The 22000-nt window shown below is 40.5% G+C and overlaps 1 protein-coding gene across 8 annotated transcripts in view; it reads right to left on the reverse strand.

Moving 5' to 3' along the window:
• HPS3 (HPS3 biogenesis of lysosomal organelles complex 2 subunit 1) overlaps positions 1–18113 on the reverse strand; it is a 38009-nt gene extending 19896 nt beyond the window's left edge. For 3 of the 8 annotated variants that reach the window (XM_032346011.1, XM_032346045.1, XM_032346029.1), the window contains exons 1-6: positions 17529–18113; positions 9600–10091; positions 8632–8803; positions 8441–8526; positions 6082–6274; positions 649–730 (exon numbers count right to left, since the gene is read on the reverse strand). In XM_032346011.1, coding sequence (XP_032201902.1) covers positions 649–730; positions 6082–6274; positions 8441–8526; positions 8632–8803; positions 9600–10091; positions 17529–17745 — 1242 coding nt within the window. In that variant the 5' untranslated portion in view covers positions 17746–18113. The remainder of the gene's footprint in view (positions 1–648; positions 731–6081; positions 6275–8440; positions 8527–8631; positions 8804–9599; positions 10092–17528) is intronic. The other 5 variants (XR_004286571.1, XM_032346037.1, XM_032345999.1 and 2 more) reach the window with 4 other exon arrangements.
• Positions 18114–22000: the final 3887 nt, after the last annotated feature.

Raw genomic sequence — 22000 nt, forward strand, 5'->3', positions numbered from 1 at the left:
TACCTGAGAAGTGGAATAGCATCTGATGCATATCACACAAAGGATCAGTATATTTCTGAGAACAGAAATTCAAGGTCAGAAAATACAGAATTTCATCATAAAACTGCCTATGGTTATTTTGTGGTCAAGAGCTCTTCAGAGAATAAGCATATTAGTTCTCACTCAAAATGAGGTTAATAATCTAGCACATCCATTAACTCTCAGTTTAAGACGATAGAAATATATCATAGGCATATCTGGTAACAGTAGAAATCAATTCTTTTCATGCATTTGTGTCCTTGAACACACAGAGTTCTCTAGTGCTTTGTTAATAGCTATATACAACTGTCACCAGTATTCCCATTAAAAAAGAGTAAAATTGTAGTATACCATAGTTGTAAAGTACTCTCTCTGAAATTATCCTACACATATTCTTTACCAAATTTTAAAAACTTTGCCCTTCACCTAAATTCTTAGTGAAATGTTTTCAAAGTAATCTTAAAAAGTGTCACAAAATGCTTACTACTTTATGTCCAAAAGTTCTGCTTTGATAAACAAGACCTTCAGACCTCTAACAATCATCAGTTTAGACCCAAGAGCAAAGCTGTAAGCATTCCTGTACCCCTTTTTGATCGTAAGACTTTACTGTCATCTAAAACCAGTTCTAACCTTCAGGGTGGTGTCCACGTATGGATCCTCCTCACGAGCTGCTGCCGCACTGCACCGCACTGTGAAACACTGTAGGTTGTTGCTAAGGAACAGGAGAGACACAACTGAGCAGAGCAGAGGCCAATAATCAACATGCCCATAGTTGGGAGGAGTTCACACAGGCAAACAGAGTAATGGTGGGTAGGGAAGACCCACCAGCATTTGACGATTAGTCTGCTTCTTAACAAAGAGAGCACCTCCGAATCCCCATAGAGTGGTCCCCATAGTCCCCACCTCAGCCCTACTGAACCATGATCTCTAAGAGCTGAATCTAGACATGTATAATTCTACAAAGCTCTATGTGTGGCTCTGTTGTACATGCCTCATTAAGAACCATGCATGTGGGTCAATATCTCATTTTACAGACAAAACGATGTCCCAAGGAGCTTCCCAAAGCCCAAGTTACAAAGAGGTGACTATCAAAGTCAAGATTAGAACACAAGTTCCTGACTACTATCTCTATCCCACTCATCTCAGGATGTATTTGAGCCTAGATCAGGCTGGATAACACACTTAGATTATGCAAACACATATCTGATGGTAGAACTGAAAATTATAGACTAGCTGAAGGAGTCTTGAGAATTATCCACTCCAGAAGCTTGTTTTAAAGCTGAGGGCATGGAAGTCTTATGACTGGTCTAAGACATCTCTGGAGGATGGAGCCTAATTAGACCCCAGGTCTTCTTACTCCTCACACTCCTCTAGCTCTTTCTACAACCTCAGGCTGCTTCTGCACTGTAAAATGACCTAGAGACCGCACAGTCAGGGCACAATAGATGCCTGGTGACTAGTGGATAAATCAACACTCCAATACGGACATTAAAAACAGTTAACTGGGCACCTGCGTGGCTCAGTGGGTTAAAGCCTCTGCCTTCGGCTCAAGTCATGATCTCAGGGTCCTGGTATTGAGCCCCTCATCAGGCTCTCTGCTCTGCAGGGAGCCTGCTTCCTCCTCTCTCTCTCTGCCTACCTCTCTGCCTCCTTGTGATCTCTGCCTGTCAAATAAATAAATAAAATCTCTTTAAAAAATAATAAAAATAGTTAACTTAGAAATTGCTACAAAACCCATCTTATAGCGGGTTCACGGGAATAATTTTTCCCCCACAGGAATAATAAAAACAAATTAAAAAGTTGGAGAATTAAAAATGAACTATGTTGAAATAAAGCAAACCTAGCACTGATCTTATAATAGAAGAAATACTTCTTTTTTTTTAAGATTTTATTTATTTGACAGACAGAGATCACAAGTAGGCAGAGAGGCAGGCGGGGCAGGGGGAAGCAGGCTCCCTGCTGAGCAGAGAGCCCAATGAGGTGCTCCCTCCTAGGACCCAGAGATCATGACCTGAGCCGAAGGTAGAGGCATAACCCACTGAGCCACCCAGGCACCCCTAGAAGAAATACTTCTTGGCACAATCAGTTAAGAGTCTGCTTTCAGGGTGCCTGGGTGGCTTAGCAGGTTAAGCATCTGCCTTCAGCTTAGTCATGATTCCAGGGCCTTGGGGTGGATGCCCCCCACCCCCACCCCAGCAGCAGGCTCCCCACTCAATAAGGAGTCTGCTTCTCCCTCTCCTTCTGCCCCTCCCCACAACTTGTGTGTGCACACCTGAGCTCTCGCTCTCAAATAAATAAATAAATAAAATCTTTTTAAAAAAATAGAAGAAATCCTTCTTTATAAGGAAGGCATTCTGATATTTCCACAGTTGGGAGACTTTGCACAATGTAGGTACGATGTATCACTCAGGGTGTTCTTTCTCTGCTTTGGGGGGTTTCCACTGCAGCCTCAGCTCATTGCCATCTCTGTCCATTCCACAACATTCTAGGACATGACCTCTGGAGTCATGATAATCGTTAGAACAATAGAACCACCACTTAGAAATCTAGAATAGAGAGTTAGCACCAGAAAGTAAAAATGAATAGACGGGACTTTGAGATGGTGAGAAGCAAAAAAGCACCTATGCAAAGACAGGTAAGAGTAGCTATGACCATAAAGATAAATGAGTAGCAGATTCCAGAGGTTAAAAAACTGGTCCTCTGACTCACTTCCACCTACAGTAACCCAGCTGTTGGCTCTTGCTAAGCAGCAGTACAAGAGAAGAATAAAGTGAACTGAAGTGTGCTGGCATGAAAAGATGCCCAAGATACGCTGCTAAGTGAAAAAGCAAGGTGCTGAACGGTGGACGTCATATGACCCACTTCTATAAAACCAATCATAGTAGTAAGTGCACTGTTTTTTAAAATAAGTTGGGTGAATCTACACCCATTGTTCTTTTTAAAGATTTGATTTATTTATTTGTGAGAGAGAGAGAGGGAGGGGCAGAAGGAAAGGGAGAAGCAGACCCTCTGCTGAGCAAGGAGCCCGATGTGGGGCTCGATCCCAGAATCCTGGGAGCATACCCTGAGCTGAAGGCAGAGGCTTAACCAACTGAGCCACCCAAGTGCCCTAAATATATGCCAATTGTTGACATGGTGAACTCGGGGAGGACTAGGATTATTGGTGGGGGAGGGGAGGGGGGACTTTCCTATTTAAGTATTTCTACAAGGATGACATTTTACATGATTTTATATTGTTCTTAGATTCTTCAAAAAAAAAAAAAATTTCCTTTTTTTTTTTTTAAAAAAAAATACCAGCCTCTAAGGAACTTTTCAAGACAAACTTACAGGTCAGGATATTTCTAAAATATGTATTTACTGGGTAAAATAATATGCAAAAAGTTCAACAAATATAGGATTTTTAAAATAGGGGTGAGGATCTTTATTAAGAATCTGAATTTACATATAGCAACTGCTATTCTAATGTCTAGTGCTTCCATGGTCAAGTTAAGGGTGTCAGAATGTATTCTGGTGCTGATATTAAGAAAAGCTTCAATAATTTCTTACCTGGAGACAGGCAAAATCCAGTCCCTTCAAATCACCATAACTGTGTTTTCAGGACTCTACATTCTAAACTAAATCATGACTTATATTTAAGAAAGAGGGGGGAATAAGTTTAGGGAATCAAATCACTAAATTCTCAGTGTCCTTTACATCTATACAATCAGAGAAAAGATTAATAGACTTTTGCATCAATATTTTGGGAGAGAAATTAAAACTTTACTCTTTCTCCTTCTAGTTTTTCCTTGGCTTCTAAGATGCTGTAGTTCCTTAGGTTCTTTTGCATTCTTGAAAATCCTTTTGTTCTTTCTCTCCTCTCCTAAACATGACCTTCACCAGAGTTTAGTTTTCCAACTACTTTTCTCTGCTATACACTCTTGGGGCCATGCTCTCTATTTGGACAGTCAGCTCTTTCTTGATGGTAATAAAGCATCTACGTTTCCCTTTCTTTTCTGATCTTCAGTTCTGTGTCCAAAAGCCTACATAACATTTCCTCTTGATACTCCCTAAGCGCCTCAAATTCATAAACCAAACCTCTCTTTCGCTCCACACTTTGCCAGCCTCTACTTTCATAAAGGCAGCCTCAACACTCAGGCGAGGTTTCCTCATGCCTCCGCCATTCCCACCATCCCGACAGACACGAAGTCTGACTTTCTCTTGCCGAAGCCTCTTCCAACCATTCTTCCTCATCCTCTCACTGCTGTAAGCCCTGGTTATCCTTCCCTGAACCATTTCAATACCTGATTTACCTGTGTTTAATCCATCCTGCATAAAAGCTACAACTAATTTTCCTAAATGAATGCTCTTATCACATCACTGTTATCAAAAACTTAAAGTCCTTAAAATTCAAAGCCTTGAGCTCTCTCCCAAGCATCATTTGTACCACTTCTCTGCATTTTAGCTTCTTCATAGTTAAAGAACATCACTATATACAACACAGAAACTGAGACTAGCTACTTCCACAGTGTTCACTTAGGAAACACATAATAAATAGCATTTCTCCCTACACCAAACAGGAGGAGAGGGCAGCAACTACATGATGAGTGAGTGGCGAATCTTCAGGGGAATATTATGCTGTCTGAGTATACTCTAGCACCTGCTGTAGTTACTGATACTACCACTCAGGTGGAAAAATTTAAAAATCACTGCCCTCTGAAATTAGTTATTAGATGCTCCTACAAAACTAGACATAGCCTTTGTTTATAGTCTTCACTCTATCTATAATGCCCTTCTCTTCTAATCTACATCTGTAGATTCTAACTAGCTTTTCTCACTCCAAGCACAAAAAACTTCCCTGTATGACTCAGACAGAAGTAATTTCTCTCCTCAAAGTGCCTACACCACTTTCACGAAGTCTAAAGATATTTGTCACAAATCCCCTAGTGTCTATGCCGCCTGCCTGCATCTCTGGCCTTATTTCACGTTGTTGCTTTAGAAAGCAGATGGTGTACCTTATTCAAAGTGCTTGGCCAGAGGGCCCAATGCAGTGTCTTGCACATAACCAAAGCTCAAAAAACAGGAAACAGAACCAGAAGCATTGGTTAGGGCTGAGATAAAAGGAAATGAGATTAAAATCCTACTCAGGAACCCAAGTTACATGCCAACATATTAGGGTAAGGCAACTCAAAAGGCATCTGCCTCCAATTAGCCACATGACCTTGCCAATCCAACCTCTGGTTTATTTCCCCATTTGTACTAATCAGGGGGTAGTCTTTCTGGCTCCTTCACAGTTCTAAACCATTATAAAAAAACTCAACTCACACAGAAAGGATAGGGCAGCCGAGAAAAAAATTTAAAAATCTAATAAGAAATCCAGAGATGGGGCGCCTGGGTGGCTCAGTGGGTTAAGCCGCTGCCTTCGGCTCAGGTCATGATCTCGGGGTCCTGGGATCGAGTCCCGCATCGGGCTCTCTGCTTGGCAGGGAGCCTGCTTCTTCCTCTCTCTCTCTGCCTGCCTCTCTGCCTGCTTGTGATCTCTGTCTGTCAAACAAATAAATAAAATCTTTAAAAAAAAAAAAAAAAGAAATCCAGAGATGTCCTGACTGGCTCCACTGACTTTTCATTAAAATTCCCTATAAAATTTTTCCTCACAAAGACCCCTATCCAATCTAAGAAAATAAAACAAAGGCAAAACCAGAATCTAAATCTTTGACATTGAAAAGGTAGGTATGGGCCATCAAAAGACAAATATACCCCATTAATTTATAACACTATATATCAGTTCATACAATTCTAATTTATTTTGTTAAAGATTTTATTTATTCATTTGTCATAGAGTGAGTAAGAGCATAAGCTGGGGGAGAGGCAGAGGGAGAGGGAGAAGCAGGTTCCCCGCTGAGCAGGGAGCCCAAAGGGGGATTCTATCCCAGGGCCCTGGGATCATGACCTGAGCCAAAGGCAGAGGCTTAAATGATTGATCCACCCAGGCACCCCCATACATTCTTAAATTTTCTGATTTAAGAAGCAACCCAAGAATATGCAGAATAAGTAACTCCAGGTCCAGCAAGTAACACTATAACATACCTTGCGATGACATGCAAAAATTGTGGTGTAAGCACCGCCTGCTGAGACTTCTCAGGATACTGGTAAACTGACATTAATTCAACAGATTTGACAACCATGTAGAGATAGCCCACGTGAGGTAATGAGAAGAAACAGAAGAGACTCAGCAACTCTTTTTCCTGAGACAAATTTTTTCTATCAGAAGTAAGGGAACCTGCATGAAAAAAATGGGGGGGGGGGACCCATGAAATCAGTAAATAAAGGAAATCGATATCTTAACTTTTCTAAGGGAAAGAGTCTATCAGGGGATAACCAAAGAGTTGTTTAGGGAAAACTGCTCTTTAGAGAAGAATGCCGGTAGGAAATGAAAAGGGAGTGATATAATTAAAATATCACCTTTTGCAACTCCTACTAAATTAACAGATCTAGGTAATAATCATCACAAGAAGAGTCACCAAAAGAGTCAGTACCTTCCAACAGAAGTCAGCACTACTTGTGTTACCAAATCATCATCTTCATAATCATCACCACCATCGGCATCTAATCAAGACTTAGTCTAGACCAGCATTGTTGACAGAAATATAACATGAGCCACATATGTAATTTCAAGTTTTTTAGTAATCACATTTTGAAAAGTAAAGAGAAACAGGCAAAATTTTCATAGTATATTGTATTCACCCAATATATTCCTATTACCATTTCAACAAGCAGTCAATAAAAAAATTAATGAGATCTCTTATATATATATATCTGTACTAACTCTTCAAAATATGGGGCACCTGGGTGGCTCAGTGAAAGCCTCTGTCTTCAGCTCAGGTCATGATCCCAGGGTCCTGGGATCGAGCCCCGCATCAGGCTCTCTGCTCAGCAGGGAGCATATTTCCCCCTCTCTCTCTGCCTGCCTCCTTGTGATCTCTGTCAAATGAATAAATAAATTCTATAAAAAAATTTTTTAAATGGTGGGAATTTTACCCTTAACAATGTATTTCAATTTAGATTAGTCACACTTCAAGTGCTGAACAAGAGCTGGTAGGTAATGGCTACTAAAGTGAACAGTATGGCTTTAGATCAAACTACCAAGTCACAGGGAAATATAGGAGATACAGGAACATGTTAAATGACACTGTGGGGACTCAATTAGCAAAATTCAGATTATGGGAAATTCTACGGTATTAGTCCAGCACATTGCTACTGCAAAGAGAGAGAAAGGAAGAAGCCATTAGTAGTTGACCCCCTAACCTGGCTCTGGGCCCTCTCTGGTCTCCAACTTTGCCTCACGACCCTCTCTGCCTAGCTCTACCTCTCAGTCTTGCTTCTCTCAGTTCCTCAAACATAAGATTCTCTCTCTACCAAATCGCCTTTGTTGCTTCCTCTGCACCCAACCATATTTCCAAATCAGCACTGATTCACTCTTCAGATCCTCTTTCCTAGGAAGCCTTTCTTGACCCCTAAATGAGGTTAGTATCTTTCCTATAGGCTCTCAAGGTAGGGTTCTTTTCCCACAGAGCACTCATTTCAGTATGTAATTGTATACTCGTTGATAATAATCAAATAATTATTTGATTAATGTCTGCTTCCCCCACGCCAAGACAATAAGCTCCACGAGTGCAAGTACTTTGCCTACTTTCCTCATTATTGGTTCCCTAGCATTCAGCACAACACCCAAAATACTAGGTAATAAATGTCTACAAAAAGAAAGAAAAAAATAAGGGAGGTTTATAAACACATTTAATCAGAATAATATTTATATTGTCTCAGGCAACATCTAAAGATGTTAGGCAGGCCAGGACTAAGTACAGAACCCAATGGCAAATTCTCAGTCTTGGCTGCCCACTGGTTCCAGGGGAGCATTTAAAAAACTAATGATGCCCAGGCACTGTAGTTGATTAAATAAGTCAGAATCTCCAATATGTAAAACCTGGGCATCAGTATTTCTTAAAGCATCCAAGTAAGCCCAATGTGCAACAAGGTTGAAAACCACTGCTCTGAATGAACTTCCCATTCAGTCAACATTTTCCCACCTTGCTCGCAAGACCATCAAACGAAGTTTTGCCACATACCCAGCTAAAAACCCCCAGCTAGGACAAGGCTCCAATTTCCCTTTTCGGGCCAAGTAACCATTTCAAAAAAGAGAAATGCGTTTTGCCTGTCATGTCCTCTCCATGGCTTCTCCTAAGTAGACACAACTTCCCTTTCTAGCGCTCACAGGAGACCTATTTAGCATTATTTGCTAAGGAACTTGGCATTATTCACCACAGAACCTGTCCAAGGGCAAAAGGAGACTCAGCAGAAGAACCTAACGTATTGCCATTATCAGTCTCCCTTCCCAGGCCAGAGCCTTTTCAACTCACTGCACTGTAGAAATGCGATCCTTACTTACCTGTTTGGTAAATGGGTAGCAGCTGAAGTGAATGTAACTTGATGTCATCAGAAAAGACATAGGAGGAAATATCAGGAGCAAAACGTCTGCGAGTTTAAAAAGAGAAAGAAAGAGGAAGAGATCTAATTTCCATGTACTTCTATGCAGGTAAATAGATCTTAAAGGCTAGTGAGTGAAAAGCATTGTAATACTTATAGAGCAGATGCTGAACGTGGTAATAGTTTGTTTTTTCATCAGCTAATCCAGTGGACTCCAGTGTAACAGATATTCCAGATTGGCTACTTTTTTCCCCAAGAAGTTCCATGGGCTTTTGACAGATAACAAAGTCATCTGACTCAAGCTGCAAAGTTTCATTGTTGACATCTTAAAATATAAAATTTGAGAAAAGAATTTAATAACTCCAAGTACTACTTGAATGAAAATTAAATTTCACAATACCCCAGACCAATTAAATAAACATATGGTAATTTTATTTATTCACACACAGACATCTCATATATTTGCAAGGCACTATGGTTTTGAAAAGCCTTGGCCCATCCTCATTTTTTCCTCACAACTAATAAAGTACAACAGGATATTACCATCCCAATTTTCTACATGAGGAAGTTGAAACTCAGAGAGATTGGGGCACCTGGGTGACTCAGTGGGTTAAAGCCTCTGTCTTAGGCTCAGGTCATGATCCCAGGGTCCTGGGATTGAGCCCCACATGGGGCTCTCTGCTCAGCGGGGAGCCTGCTTCCCCCCTCTCTCTGCCTGCCTCTCTGCCTGCTTGTGATCTCTCCCTCTCTGTCTAATAAATAAATGAAATCTTAAAAAATAAAAAAAAGAAACTCAGAGAGATGGTATTCCTAACCCAAGACCACTCAACTTCTGAGAACTGGGGCTAGAAACTCGTCCTAGCTCTTCCATTATTTCTATTGACGAGTATATGCTGAAACACACTGACATGCTACAGATACATGTTACTGACATGCTACCCAAATCCCATGTATCAGGAATAACTGAATCTACAAATAATGTGGCTTGGTGATATATACACACAAGTGTACATATATGCACATACTATACACACACACACACTATCACCCCTCAGAGATTGCCAGAAGTAAGGATTTTCTCTACATCTAAGATAAGAAAGCAACCTAAATTCATTATTTACCTTCTGTCTGTTTCATTGAATTGTTGGTCTTATGTGGCTGGTGGTTAACACTCTCTCCATTTTTAGGGTCTGACTCCAGTTTTAGTATGAAGACTTCTAAGTCTGACATGAGAGCAACATAACCAACACAAAAAGAAATTTCAACAGGAATGATATTATCTATGTGTATAATTAAAGAACGTTCAAAGTCCAATATTGAGAATTCTTCATTAATGATCTGATACTTCAAACTAAATAAGACTAACTTATTGGAGCAACCAACAAGAAGGTCTCCTTTCACTGGACAACAGGAGATGCACAAGGGGGCCTCAGAAAGTGGCATTTCAACGATAGACATCTGGTCTTTGTAGGTTTCACTGAAAGGTGCCTCCACATTGTGTCCAACCATTCGGATACACACACGACAGTTTTCAGTCCTTTTACTTCTCCAGTTCACATAGGCACGTAGAAAAGAAGCTTTGTTTTTCTCCTCAATTGTTGCCAAATAGTCTCCTGAGAAAGAAATAGAGTATATTAAGAATTTGTCATTAGAAATAAGCACTTACTGTGTGCCATGAAAAGGAACTATTAGTGAATCCTAATGTGACTGGCTGAATTGAAGATTGACGAGAACAAAACCCTAATTAATAGGATCTTAGGTATATTTTTAACTGACATTAGGCATTTAGGCTCCAAAATAAATCTCTCCCCATCATATCTTAAGATAATCTATTAATTATTCATGCAGCTTACACAGAAATTGTACATATTCCTTATATTAGCTCTGAGTGTTTCCTGCAGCTCTGAAACCCCCCTTCCCACAAGTCACACCTTCATGTCAATTCTGAGAAGTAGCCTAAAGCTATACATAGTAAATGAAACTTAAATCCAAGTTAATTTTACCTTACTTGTTGATTTTATTATATTGTTTAAATTATAATTTTATGGTTACTCTCCGTTGTGAGAAATCAAAAGCTGTGAAGAGATGCCAGATGAAAAGCATAATCTTTTTCCTGCAGTCCGATTCGTGAGGAGCCAGCGTTAACAACACAGAGCTTGTTATGGGCCCTTATACCTTTCTCTCATATAAACATGGACTGTAGACTAGTGTTTTGTCTTTTTTTCCCCACCAAAATGGAATCACACTGAAAATATTTAACAATTTACAACTTCTAAAAATTACTAATAAATCTTAACTCGCCAAGTCAATACATGGGTATCTAACATTGTTTTATTGAAAATTATCTGCATATCCTATGTATCCTATGTGCCATAATTTATTCAACAATTCCCCTATTAATATATATTCAGGTTTTTTTGCCACTATACTTCATGCTGTAATAAACAGGACTATACCTATGTATTTATTTTCTAGAGGTTTGTTTCAATGGCATAGAATCCCAAAAATGAAAAATGTTGGGCCAAAAGGCAGGTATGTATTAAATCTCAAGATATTGCCAGAATCTGAGGTGCCTGGGTGGCTCAGTCGTTGGGTGTCTGCCTTCGTGCGGCTCAGGTCATGTTCCCAGGGTCCTGGGATAGAGCCCTGCATCAGGCTCCCTGCTCATTGGGAAGCCTGCTTTTCCCTCTCCCACTCCCCCTACTTGTGTTCCTACTCTCACTCTCTCTCTGTGAAATAAATAAACAAAATCTTAAAAAAAAAAAAAAGATATTGCCAGATTCTATCACAATTACATAATAGGAACTCATGTTACCAGCAGAACTGTTTGAACATGCCCATTTCCCCATATCCTCACTAGCACTGACTCAGTGTGATGGGGAAACAACTATGATTATTATAATGTATATTTTCCAGACCATTTCTAAAGCTGGCCATCTTTTCCCATGTTTATCAACTATGTATGAGTTCTATTCTGCAAGTATCTACTTTATTAGGATGTTTGACTTGTTTTCTTATAAGAAATAGCAGCTCTCCGGGTAAAAGTGATATTAATCTTTGTTTGGTCATGAATAGCAAATTGTTTTTGGTAATCTATTCTCTGACATTTGATTTCGCTTATGGCATCTTTTACCATAGTAAAAGTAGTCAGATATGCATATAGTCAGACATAATATCGTTTGCTCCTTGGTCTCTGGGTTTCCTAATTGGCTTAGACAGTATTCTATGCCCTCCAAATTATATAAATATACTCTTACATATTCTATTTTAGTGGCTTTTTTATTTAAATTCTTCATGTTTAGACTTTGACAGAAAGGTAAGACAAGGTTTTTTTCAAATGTAGAACACACTGTTTACCCAACATTATTTGCTATAAATAAGCCCTTTTCCAATGAACTGAAACTGAAACACCAAGCTGTCAGCATAATGACTTCCCATATACTAATGCAGCAAGCAGGCAGTCAGTCCCTTTTCCACAAACACTCTCTGGGCTGGCCAGGTTCCCTCCTTGTCCGAAATGAGCCAGCTTTCCAGAAAGCCACCTTCTCTTGATGCTGGTCCCTTTGATACTACAGAAATGGAGTTGCCCCTGTTCATTCCCTGGATATCGTGGCAAAACACCTAACTGTACCCTACAGGCTCCATGAATTTGCTCACTCTGTTCCAGAGAAGCAGTTTGGATGGAGTCAGATCAAAAGATCCCTTGCTGCCTTCTATCTTCCTAAAATTTCCTCAGTAAATGATTTTTTCAAATTTTTATTGTGATAAAATATACATAATGTAAAAATTTACCATTTTCACCATTTTTGAGAATACAGTTCAATAGTCTGAAGTATATTCTTATTGCTATGCCTGAATCACCATCATCCCTCTCTAGAACTTTTTCATCTTCCTCAAAGCACTGTATCCCTTAAACAAGAACTCCTCATCTCCCCCACCCCCAGGCTCTGGCAATGACCATTCCAGGTTCTGTCTCTATGAATTCACCCACTCTAGATACCTCATATAAACTGAATCATACCATATTTGTTCTTTTCTGTCTGGCTTATTTCACTTAGCATAATGTCTTCCAGGCTCATCTGTGTTGTAACATGTCTCAGGATCTCCTTCCTTTTTAAGGCTCAATAATATTCGATTTTATGTATATACCACATTTTATTTATTCATGTTTAAGGACACTTTGGTTGTTTTCATGTCTTGGCTATTATTAATAATGCTGCAACGAACATGGGTACAGAGATGCCTATGCCACATTTTATTTTTTCTTCAGCTAATGGACATTGGGGTGCTTCCACTTCTTGGCCTTCATTTAAAAAATTTGTACATGGGGAGTGCCTGGGTGGCTCAGTGGGTTAGACCTCTGCCTTCGGCTCAGGTCATGATCCCAAGGTCCTGGGAACAAGCCCCGAGCAAGCGCGTAGGGCTTTCTGCTCAGAAGGGAGCCTGCTTCCCTTCCTCTCTCTGCCTGCCTCTCTGCCTACTTGTGATCTCTGTTTGTCAAATGGATGAATAAAATCTTTTAAAAAAAATGTAAATTAAAAAAAAATTTGTACATGGATGTACGAATATCTGCACAAGCCCTTGCCTTGTTTATAGATTTCCAAGAGTGAAACTGCTAGATCATATGGTAATTAATTTTTGAGGACCACCGTACTGTTTTCCACAGCAGCTCTATCATTTTACATTCCTGCAGTATACAGGGTTTCCAATTTCTCCACCAACGTTTGCTATTTTCTTTCTTCTTGTAAATAATAGCCATCCTAATGGGTATGAAATGGTATCTCATTATGGGTTTGGTTTGCATTTCCCTGGTCACTAGTGATGTTAATCATCTTTTCATGTGCTTGTTGGCCATTTGAAGAAATGTCTATTTGCCCCATTTTGAAGAGGCTTTTGTTGTTGTTGAGTTATACGAGTTCTTTATATATTCCGGATATTAATCTCTTATTGGATATATGCTTTGCAAGCATTTTCTCCCATTCTGTGGATTGCCCATTCAATCTGTTGTTAATGTCTTAGTGTCTTTTATAGATATATGAAGGTTTTTAATTTTGATGACATCCAATATACTTTATTCTTTTGTTGCCCATGCTTTGGTGCCATATTCAAATTAGTAAATGAATTTTTAAAACTAAGAATATTTGTTTGGTAAGTAAAATATTTTTCATCCATTTATAAACATATATCTATTTCACTGATAAAGGCTATTTATCATTTAATATATATAATCTACAAACTGTAAATAGTGCCCAGACTGCCTTGTATGTTTTCAGATTAGTTTTATAACGATGCACTAGAACTTGCTAAAGTAAGTGTGTTTACCTGACAAGTATTATGGTCAGAGATTTAGAGTTCTCTCTGTTAATCTTCACAACAAACCTTCAAGATATTATCTCATTCTCCATGTTATAGATCAGGAATCTGAGGCTCAGATAAGCTAGGTAACTTGCCTAAGGCAACACAGCCAACAAGATAGAGCTGGGACTTAAACCTGGATCTGGTTAGTTGGAAAGTTGATGCTCATTCCCCAATTATGCTATTTCTCAAAATGTTAAAAAGGAGATATAAGTCTAGAGGATTCTAGAGGTTATGGCTCTTTATGGAGGTTCTCTTTATGGAGGTTCTATTAACCTCTTCTGGAGGTTAATAGCTCTTTATGAAAGAAACTTTAAAAATTTTTTAATTTATTTAAACAAACAACAACAAAAAAACAACAGTTCACCTATTTCTCCCACTGCTCCCACCCCACCTCTTGCAATCATCAATTAGTTTTTGTCTTTAATTTTTTAGATTTTACATGTTAAAAAACCATATGGTATTTGTCTTCTTCTGACTGACTTATAAATTTTTTTTTAAGCATTATATATACGGTCAGGGCTTTATTCTACTTACTTTCCAACAGCTTCTGTCTTCATTAAGTAAATTTAAAAATCATTCTCATATTTATTCTTAAACTGAGATTATTGATATTTTTAAATAATAAACTTCCTTTTACACAGCAAGATCATAAACTTGGCTAATACTAATACCAGTTAAAGGAAAAGGTTGCTCCTATGACAAAACTGACATCAGAAGGTAGAAATAATATGCAACGCATTCAAAATATGTTTTATGGCTCTAGAAAAGTAAAGAGACAGTAGGGTTTGGGGGAATGTAATAGACAGAGTCACTTAAGACTCTTGTGCTAGGAGCGCCTGGGTGGCTCAGTGGGTTAAAGCCTCTGCCTTCAGCTCAGGTCATGGTCCCAGGGTCCTGGGATCGAGCCCCGCGTTTGGCTCTCTGCTCAGCAGGGAGCCTGCTTCTTCCTCTCTCTCTGTCTGCCTCTCTGCCTACTTGTGATCTCTGCCTGACAAATAAATAAATAAAATCTTTAAAAACAAAAGAGAACAAAACAAAAAAACAGCCATGTGGTCTTGTCCTCCTAGCCCCACCACCTTCAGAAACCCCATAAACAGACGTCCTGTACCAGAGCTCCCCACACTGCACTCAACCCTGGCCACCAGGTCTTTCTCCTTTGAGAGCAGTGAGTTCTTAGGTCTCCTTTTCCTTACTTCACACACAAAGCCTAAATGAATTTTCCATTACTGATGATAATGTTAGAGCCCTCTATCCTTCAAAATTTCTACCTACTTTCTTTCTCCCTAACACCTCCAAATTTTATAAAGGGAGAATAGCATCCTGCTAATTAGATTTTAAAAAATGAAAATATTGGGCACCTGCATGGCTCAGCCTGCTAATTAGAGATTTTAAAAAATGAAAATTTTGGGCGCCTGAGTGGCTCAGTCAGTTAAGCATCTGTCTTTGAGATGAGTCTGCTTCTCCCTCTGCCCCTCCTCCCACTTGTTCTCTCAGGCTCTCTCTCTCTCAAATAAATAAATAAATAAAATCTTAAAAGAAAAGAAAAAAGAAAGGAAAGGAAAGGAAGTATTTTCTACTTGGGTAAGAGACTTGCAAAGCAGTTACAGTAAATATAAATGACTGATATAAGATTCACTCTGTTTCTGACAGGGGGAGATTTATTACAGAGAAAGACATTGGGCTCATAGAGCCAGAATCCCTATGTCTAAATTACTGTGGATGGGAGGAAAGAGACCAAAGAAAAAGCTAGCTGAGAAGTGGAAGACAAGTTATCTGGCTATCAGCATAGCTAGGAGTCAGCTATGTGTGGGTTAATAGAAGCTGTACCCAGGGGTTATACCCAGTCTTCAAGCTGAGGACTCAGAGTTACCCTTGAGCTGTCTGACTCATGCTAATGCCATAGCACATGACTCCTGAACTTTCTTGAGGACAGCCAACTTGATTATAAAAAGTCTTTGTTTTTCAAGGCCTCATTAATAAGGTTACCATGCTACTTACTGCCTACAGGAACCAGTATGGCACTAGGTCAGGGTTCTGAATCTTGGCTAAATATCAGACTCACCCCAATGCTGGGGCATACCCCAGGAAACCGACAGTTTCTCTGTGGTTGTGGTCCAGGCATTAGCATATTTTCAAGCTCCCCCAGGTGATTCCGAAGCACAGGTAGTGATATCAAGGATCCCAACAATCACTACTACTGATGGGGAAGAAAACTAGAGGTTCACCTAATGCCTGCCACTTCCAAATCTAGAATAATTGTCTGCTTGGAAGAAGGGGGCAGATCATGTAAATATGTCTGTCTCTCTGTCTCTGCCTCTCTCTCTCTCCCTCTCACACACACACACACATCACACCTTGAGACTGGTGAGTTTGCCATTCAGTAGAGCTTTTGAAGGCAAGAACTTCCATGTTTAAAAGGGGGGTGGGATGGGGAAAACCACCAATATTGACAAATGATTGAGAAGTATTTCTACTAAATTCCAAAATCAGAATCTTCTGCTAAAAGAGAACATACAGATCTAATGAGTGGTTCTCAAACATTATCTGTGAATCAATGCAGGCTTCTGTTGATGTCTTCACTAGTCAAAAAGAAAAAAAATAACAGCATAGTAAGTTGCTCATAAAGCAAAGATATCCGATATTTAAACTAAATGCTTTTTTCTCTTTGGTTAGAGTAAATAGCAGGGCTTTTCACTTTTAAAAATATATATTTTTACTGGACAAAATGAATAGTCAGATACTAAGTATGATGATAGCCCCATAGTTTTTTATGGACCCACAAAATCCCAATGCCTGGAAATCTCTGATCTAGTAATTCCAATTTTTTTTTTTAAACAGAGACTGAGATCCAAAAGTTTCTACAACTCACATCCAACCAGTAGCAGACACAGCAGGAATTAGAAAGAGATCTCCAATCCTCCAAGTTCATGCTCTCCACTTCATTAGTATGCCCCTGAACCATGGCCTTTTCTACCATAAACACTGCAGTTTATGCCTTTATATCCCTCTTGAGAAGGAGGAAACAAATTCTAAGGGCATTATTAAGCAGTTAAAAAAAAGCCTATGGTAAATCCTTCTGTAATCTTAAGGACCTATTTTTAAATGTTGGATTTTTCTAAAACAGAGATATACCCACATAGTAGTTCCTTGGTACTGCTTCACATTTCGGTGGCAAATGGGTAGTGGAGGCTTTGGGTGGGAGAGAGGAGTTTATGACTTGAGTTCCACTTGCATAGATTTAAAAACCAGCCAAGAAGTGGATACAAGTATAGATGTGAAAGAACTGGCCATAAGTTGGCATGATTGGTGAAGCTGGGAGTATCTGGGGTTCAGTATACCAATCTCCCTACTTTTGTAAGTGAGATTTTCTATACTTCTGAGTTTGGGTTTTTTTGTAGTTGTACTGTTTGTTTTTAAGTGTCTGGGTGAGTAGAACCTTTCTGGCGAGCGAGCGAGGTAAGAGCGAGCAGACAGCGTCCCCCGCCCCCTAGAAGCCAGCGCGCACCTGTGGTTGCCACGACAACCGCACGGCTCTGCTCGCCTTCAGTAATCAGTAGCCAGACCCCGCGAGACCCTCCAGCAAGTTCCGGGAAGTCTCTTCCCCACCCAGAGTACCGCGGGGGACGCTGAGTCCTCTAGGAAGGAGGCCCCAAGCGGGGACCCGGGCTCCCCCTGGCCTCGCTGCTACTCACCGGCCTCGCTGTAGGCCAGGCACAGCACCCTGCCGAGCGTGGAGAAGGCGCACCTCGGCTGGCACAGCTCCTGTCCGGTCACGGCGAAAGCCTCCACCTTGCAGCCTGCCGCCACGAAGAGCGCGTCGCGTCCTCCGCCGCAGAACCGCTCGGGCTCCAATTTGCAGGGCACCACCTGCTGCGACCCGAACGGGTGCAGGTTGTAGAGCTGCACCATCCCGACCACCGGCTCCGGGGCAGCCCGGCGGTGCCCGCTCAGGTTGCACGCCCCGCAGGGCGCCGGAGACCCCGCTCGGGTCGCAGAGGCTGGACCACTTCCGCCAGCAGTTGCACAGAGCCGAGTCACGTGAGCGTCACCCGGGCTGCCTGCGGCTCCCCTTCTTAAAGAGGCTGTTACGAGGCGAGGTTGGGGTCCGGGGAGCAGTCGCCTCCGCCCCGTGCGCCTGCGCCCCGAGGGCCTCTTGTCCCGGGGCCTTTGACCCAACCCTGTAGTGCCGGCCGCTGCTCGGCGCCCCGCGGTTGGCGGCGCAAAGAGCGCTGTGTCCTTTTTATTTTTTTTCGTCACTTCACATTACTGCACTGGGCTAGACGAGATGTGTAGGCCCTTGAATACGTCTCAACATTTGATTATCTGCTGTCTTGTACCATTTTGTACTCTCCCTCCCCCCCCCCCCCGCCCCGCCCCACCCCACCCCACCCCGGCGCCAGAGCCTCTGAGCTTCAGGAGGATTAGGGCTGTGAAAGGTGAAGTGCAGTGCACAGGGCTCCACACCGGCCTAAACACTCTGAAGAGTTGTTCCAAAATCCTGGAAATTCTAGATTATTTCTTTGGAAAGAACAACACTTAGAATGTGCTTCGCAAAAAGAAAGGAAGGAAGGCAGGGGAGGAGAAAGGAAATTTATTTATTTATTTATTTATTTATTTATTTATTTATTTACGGAAGAATGGTGGGTAGCACCTAGTGAACTCCATGCATTTGATAGTTAGTTTGAGCCTCAGAGGATGGAATGACTAGGGGTGAAATCCACTAACTCTCAGTCCAGTGCTCCTAAAACTAATCTATATCCTGTATCCATTCCTGATGTCTCAAGGTGGAGCTCAGAGTTGCAATCCCAATTAAAAAAACAAAACTAACCACCTCCGCCCCCGTACATTTAGATGAAGTGAGCCTTAGAGCTACTCTGTACAATTTTATCCAGAAAACAATATATGTAAGTTTGGCTTGTGGGATGTTCTCTTGCCTTCGGTGTCCCTTTACTTATGTAGGGACAAAACTAAAAAAGAGCAAAAAAATAAATTTTTTAAAGATTTTGTTTATTTATTTGACAGAGAGAGAGAGCACAAGCAGGGGGAGCAGCAGAGGGTGAGGGAGAAGGGGACTGAACACAGACTGAGCAGGGAGCCTGAGGTGGGACTGGATCCCAGCACCCTGGGATCCTGGCTTGAGCAGAAGGCAGACACTTAACCACTGAGCCACTCAGGCGTTCCTGAAGAGCAAATTTTCCTTTGGTCAGTTTCTAGTTCTCACCCTCATGAATTTTTTTCCTGGTAGAATTTACAAATTAAGTGCAATTTGTTTGAAGTTAAACCTCTATTGAAATTATACCTCCATTTCCTTTGCCATCTAGATGAATAAAGTACCTCTTAGTAGTCTCCTACTGTCCTTCACCTAATCCAACCAATAGGGACTTTTTGGGATACAGTCATTCACCAAACTAAGTGAGACCAAGAACTGGACAAGGAAGTCACAACCTAGGGTTGAAAACTCACAGATGGCTCCTATTGAAAACAGACTAATAGCTGCTTACAACTACTCATTCGGATACAACACTCATGAACACCCCTCTCCACAAATACAAGCCATGTGTGTCCTTTTTTTAGTTCCTCCCTCACGACTGAAAATTACAATTCCAGTACTAAATTAAAATTGCAAGACTAAACTTAAAATTTTATTATAATTTCACCTACATTAAAAATGTTTTGGAGAAAGAAGTGATATTTGCTCACAGCCTGGAACCCCAATCTCTTCTAGAGATAGCCAACTCTGCCTTAAATAAACGTGGCTCATTTAAGATTCATAGGGAGTAGACATGCTAGCCAAGGGAAGGTGGGGGATGTGCTTGGTTTCCATATACATCAGTAGCTAGGTAGCAGTATGCTAGGGTAGCTATGATAAAATAGCACGGACTGGATAGCTTAAACAGAATTTTTTTGCCCCCAGGTCTGGAGGTCGGAAATCCAAGATCAGAGAGCCTGCAGTTCTGGTTTTTCCTAAGGCCTGTTTCCTGGGCTTGTGGATAGCCACTGTCATCATCCATCTGGGCTGTTAGAACAAAAGACCACAGACTAGGCAGCTTCTAAGCAGCAGAGTGTTATTTCTCGCAGTTGTGGAGTTGGGGAATTCTAAGATGAAGGTGCTAGTGTATAGTAGGGTTAGGGTCCTCTTTGAGGTTGTGGAGAGCTCTGTGGCATCTCTTATATAATAACACTAATCCCATTCATGAGGGCTCCAACCCTCATGACCTTATTACCTCTCAAAGGCCCTACCTTTTAACACCATCACGCTGGGCATTAAGATTCCAGTATGTGCTCAGCAGCATTAGTTCTTAGGGAAATGCAAGTCAAAACTACCATGAGAGATCACTCTACATTTATTGTAGTAATGAAAATTTAGAGGACTTATCATAACAAATGTTGGTGAGAATATGGAACAACTGATGTGGCTGTCAAATGCTATAAGAACTTTTGAAATAGTCTGACAGTCTCTTAGAAAGTTAGACATATGCCAACCATACCATCCAACCATTCTACATTTAGGTGTTTACCCAAGAGAACTGAGGCATATATCCTTAAAAGGACTTGTACACATATTCTCATGGCAGCTTTTTGTGTACCTGTCAAAACCCAAAAACAACCCAAATATCCATCAACGATGAATGGGTAAACAAATTTTGTTTTATCCATACAATGAAATACTACTCAGCAATGAAAAGGAATGAACTGTTGATACATACAACAACATGGCTAGATCTCAAAATAATTATGCTGAGGCAATGGCCACGGTCGCCATACTGTGGAAAGAACCAAGATGCCCTTCAACGGACAAATGGATAAGGAAGATGTGGTCCATATACACTATGGAGTATTATGCCTCCATCAGAAAGGATGAATACCCAACTTTTGTAGCAACATGGACGGGACTGGAAGAGATTATGCTGAGTGAAATCAGTCAAGCAGAGAAAGTCAATTATCATGGTTTCACTTATTTGTGGAGCATAACAAATAGCATGGAGGACATGGGGAGTTAGAGAGGAGAAGGGAGTTGGGGGAAATTGGAAGGGGAGGTGAACCATGAGAGACTATGGACTCTAAAAAACAATCTGAGGGGGGGCGCCTGGGTGGCTCAGTGGGTTAAGCCGCTGCCTTCAGCTCAGGTCATGATCTCAGGGTCCTGGGATCGAGTCCTGCATCGGGCTCTCTGCTCAGCAGGGAGCCTGCTTCCCTCTCTCTCTCTCTGCCTGCCTCTCCATCTACTTGTGATTTCTCTCTGTCAAATAAATACATAAAATCTTAAAAAAAAAATCTGAGGGTTTTGAATTGGCGGGTGGGTGGGAGGTTGGGGCACCAGTTGGTGGGTATTATAGAGGGCACGGATTGCATGGAGCACTGGGTGTGGTGCAAAAATAATGAATACTGTTATGCTGAAAATAAATAAAAAATAAATTAAAAAAATAATTATGCTGAATGAAAGAAACCAGACAAAAATAGAATGTACTATTAATATAAACGATTCTATTTAAATAAAATTCTAGAAAATACAAACTATAGTAGCAGACATTAGTGGTTGCCCGGGTCTCAGTGACGGGCAGAGATACAATAGATTAAAAAAGAGCAGGAGTAAACTTTGGGAATGTTAGATTTGTCCATTATCCAGGTTTATGGGTGAATATATATGTTATAGCATGTCAGACTGTGTACTTTCAATACGTGAAATTTTTTAAAAAGACTACAAGATGTGTTACAGCTAAGAGACTTACCCAAAATCAAATTGCTAATTAACTCATTAATTAGCAAATTATTGCATAATTGCAAAGCGAAGCTCAATTATATAGAAGGTATTTCACAAGTATTTCTTTGAGAATTTAAAATAAGAGAATTACTGAACTCTAAATCTGAAACTTAAGATAAACTATATGTTAACTAATTGAATTTAAGCAAAATAAGTTAATAAAAAAATAAAATATGTCATCCCAAAAAAGGAAATTTAAAATAAGAATGCTGTGGTTTGGAGTTCAATGGTAAATAATGTGTTCTAAGTTATTTGCTATGTTCTGGAAAATATTTAAAAATTCTAAATGCTTCTTTAATTTATTTTTTTTAAATAAAAGAGAAACAGTGTCACTCCAAACATTCCAGTGGCTTTCCATGATATTCAGATCAAAACTAATATTTCCTGGCTTGGCCTGCAAGG

Source organism: Mustela erminea, chromosome 1 (assembly GCF_009829155.1).
Source record: "Mustela erminea isolate mMusErm1 chromosome 1, mMusErm1.Pri, whole genome shotgun sequence".
Lineage (NCBI taxonomy): Eukaryota > Metazoa > Chordata > Mammalia > Carnivora > Mustelidae > Mustela > Mustela erminea.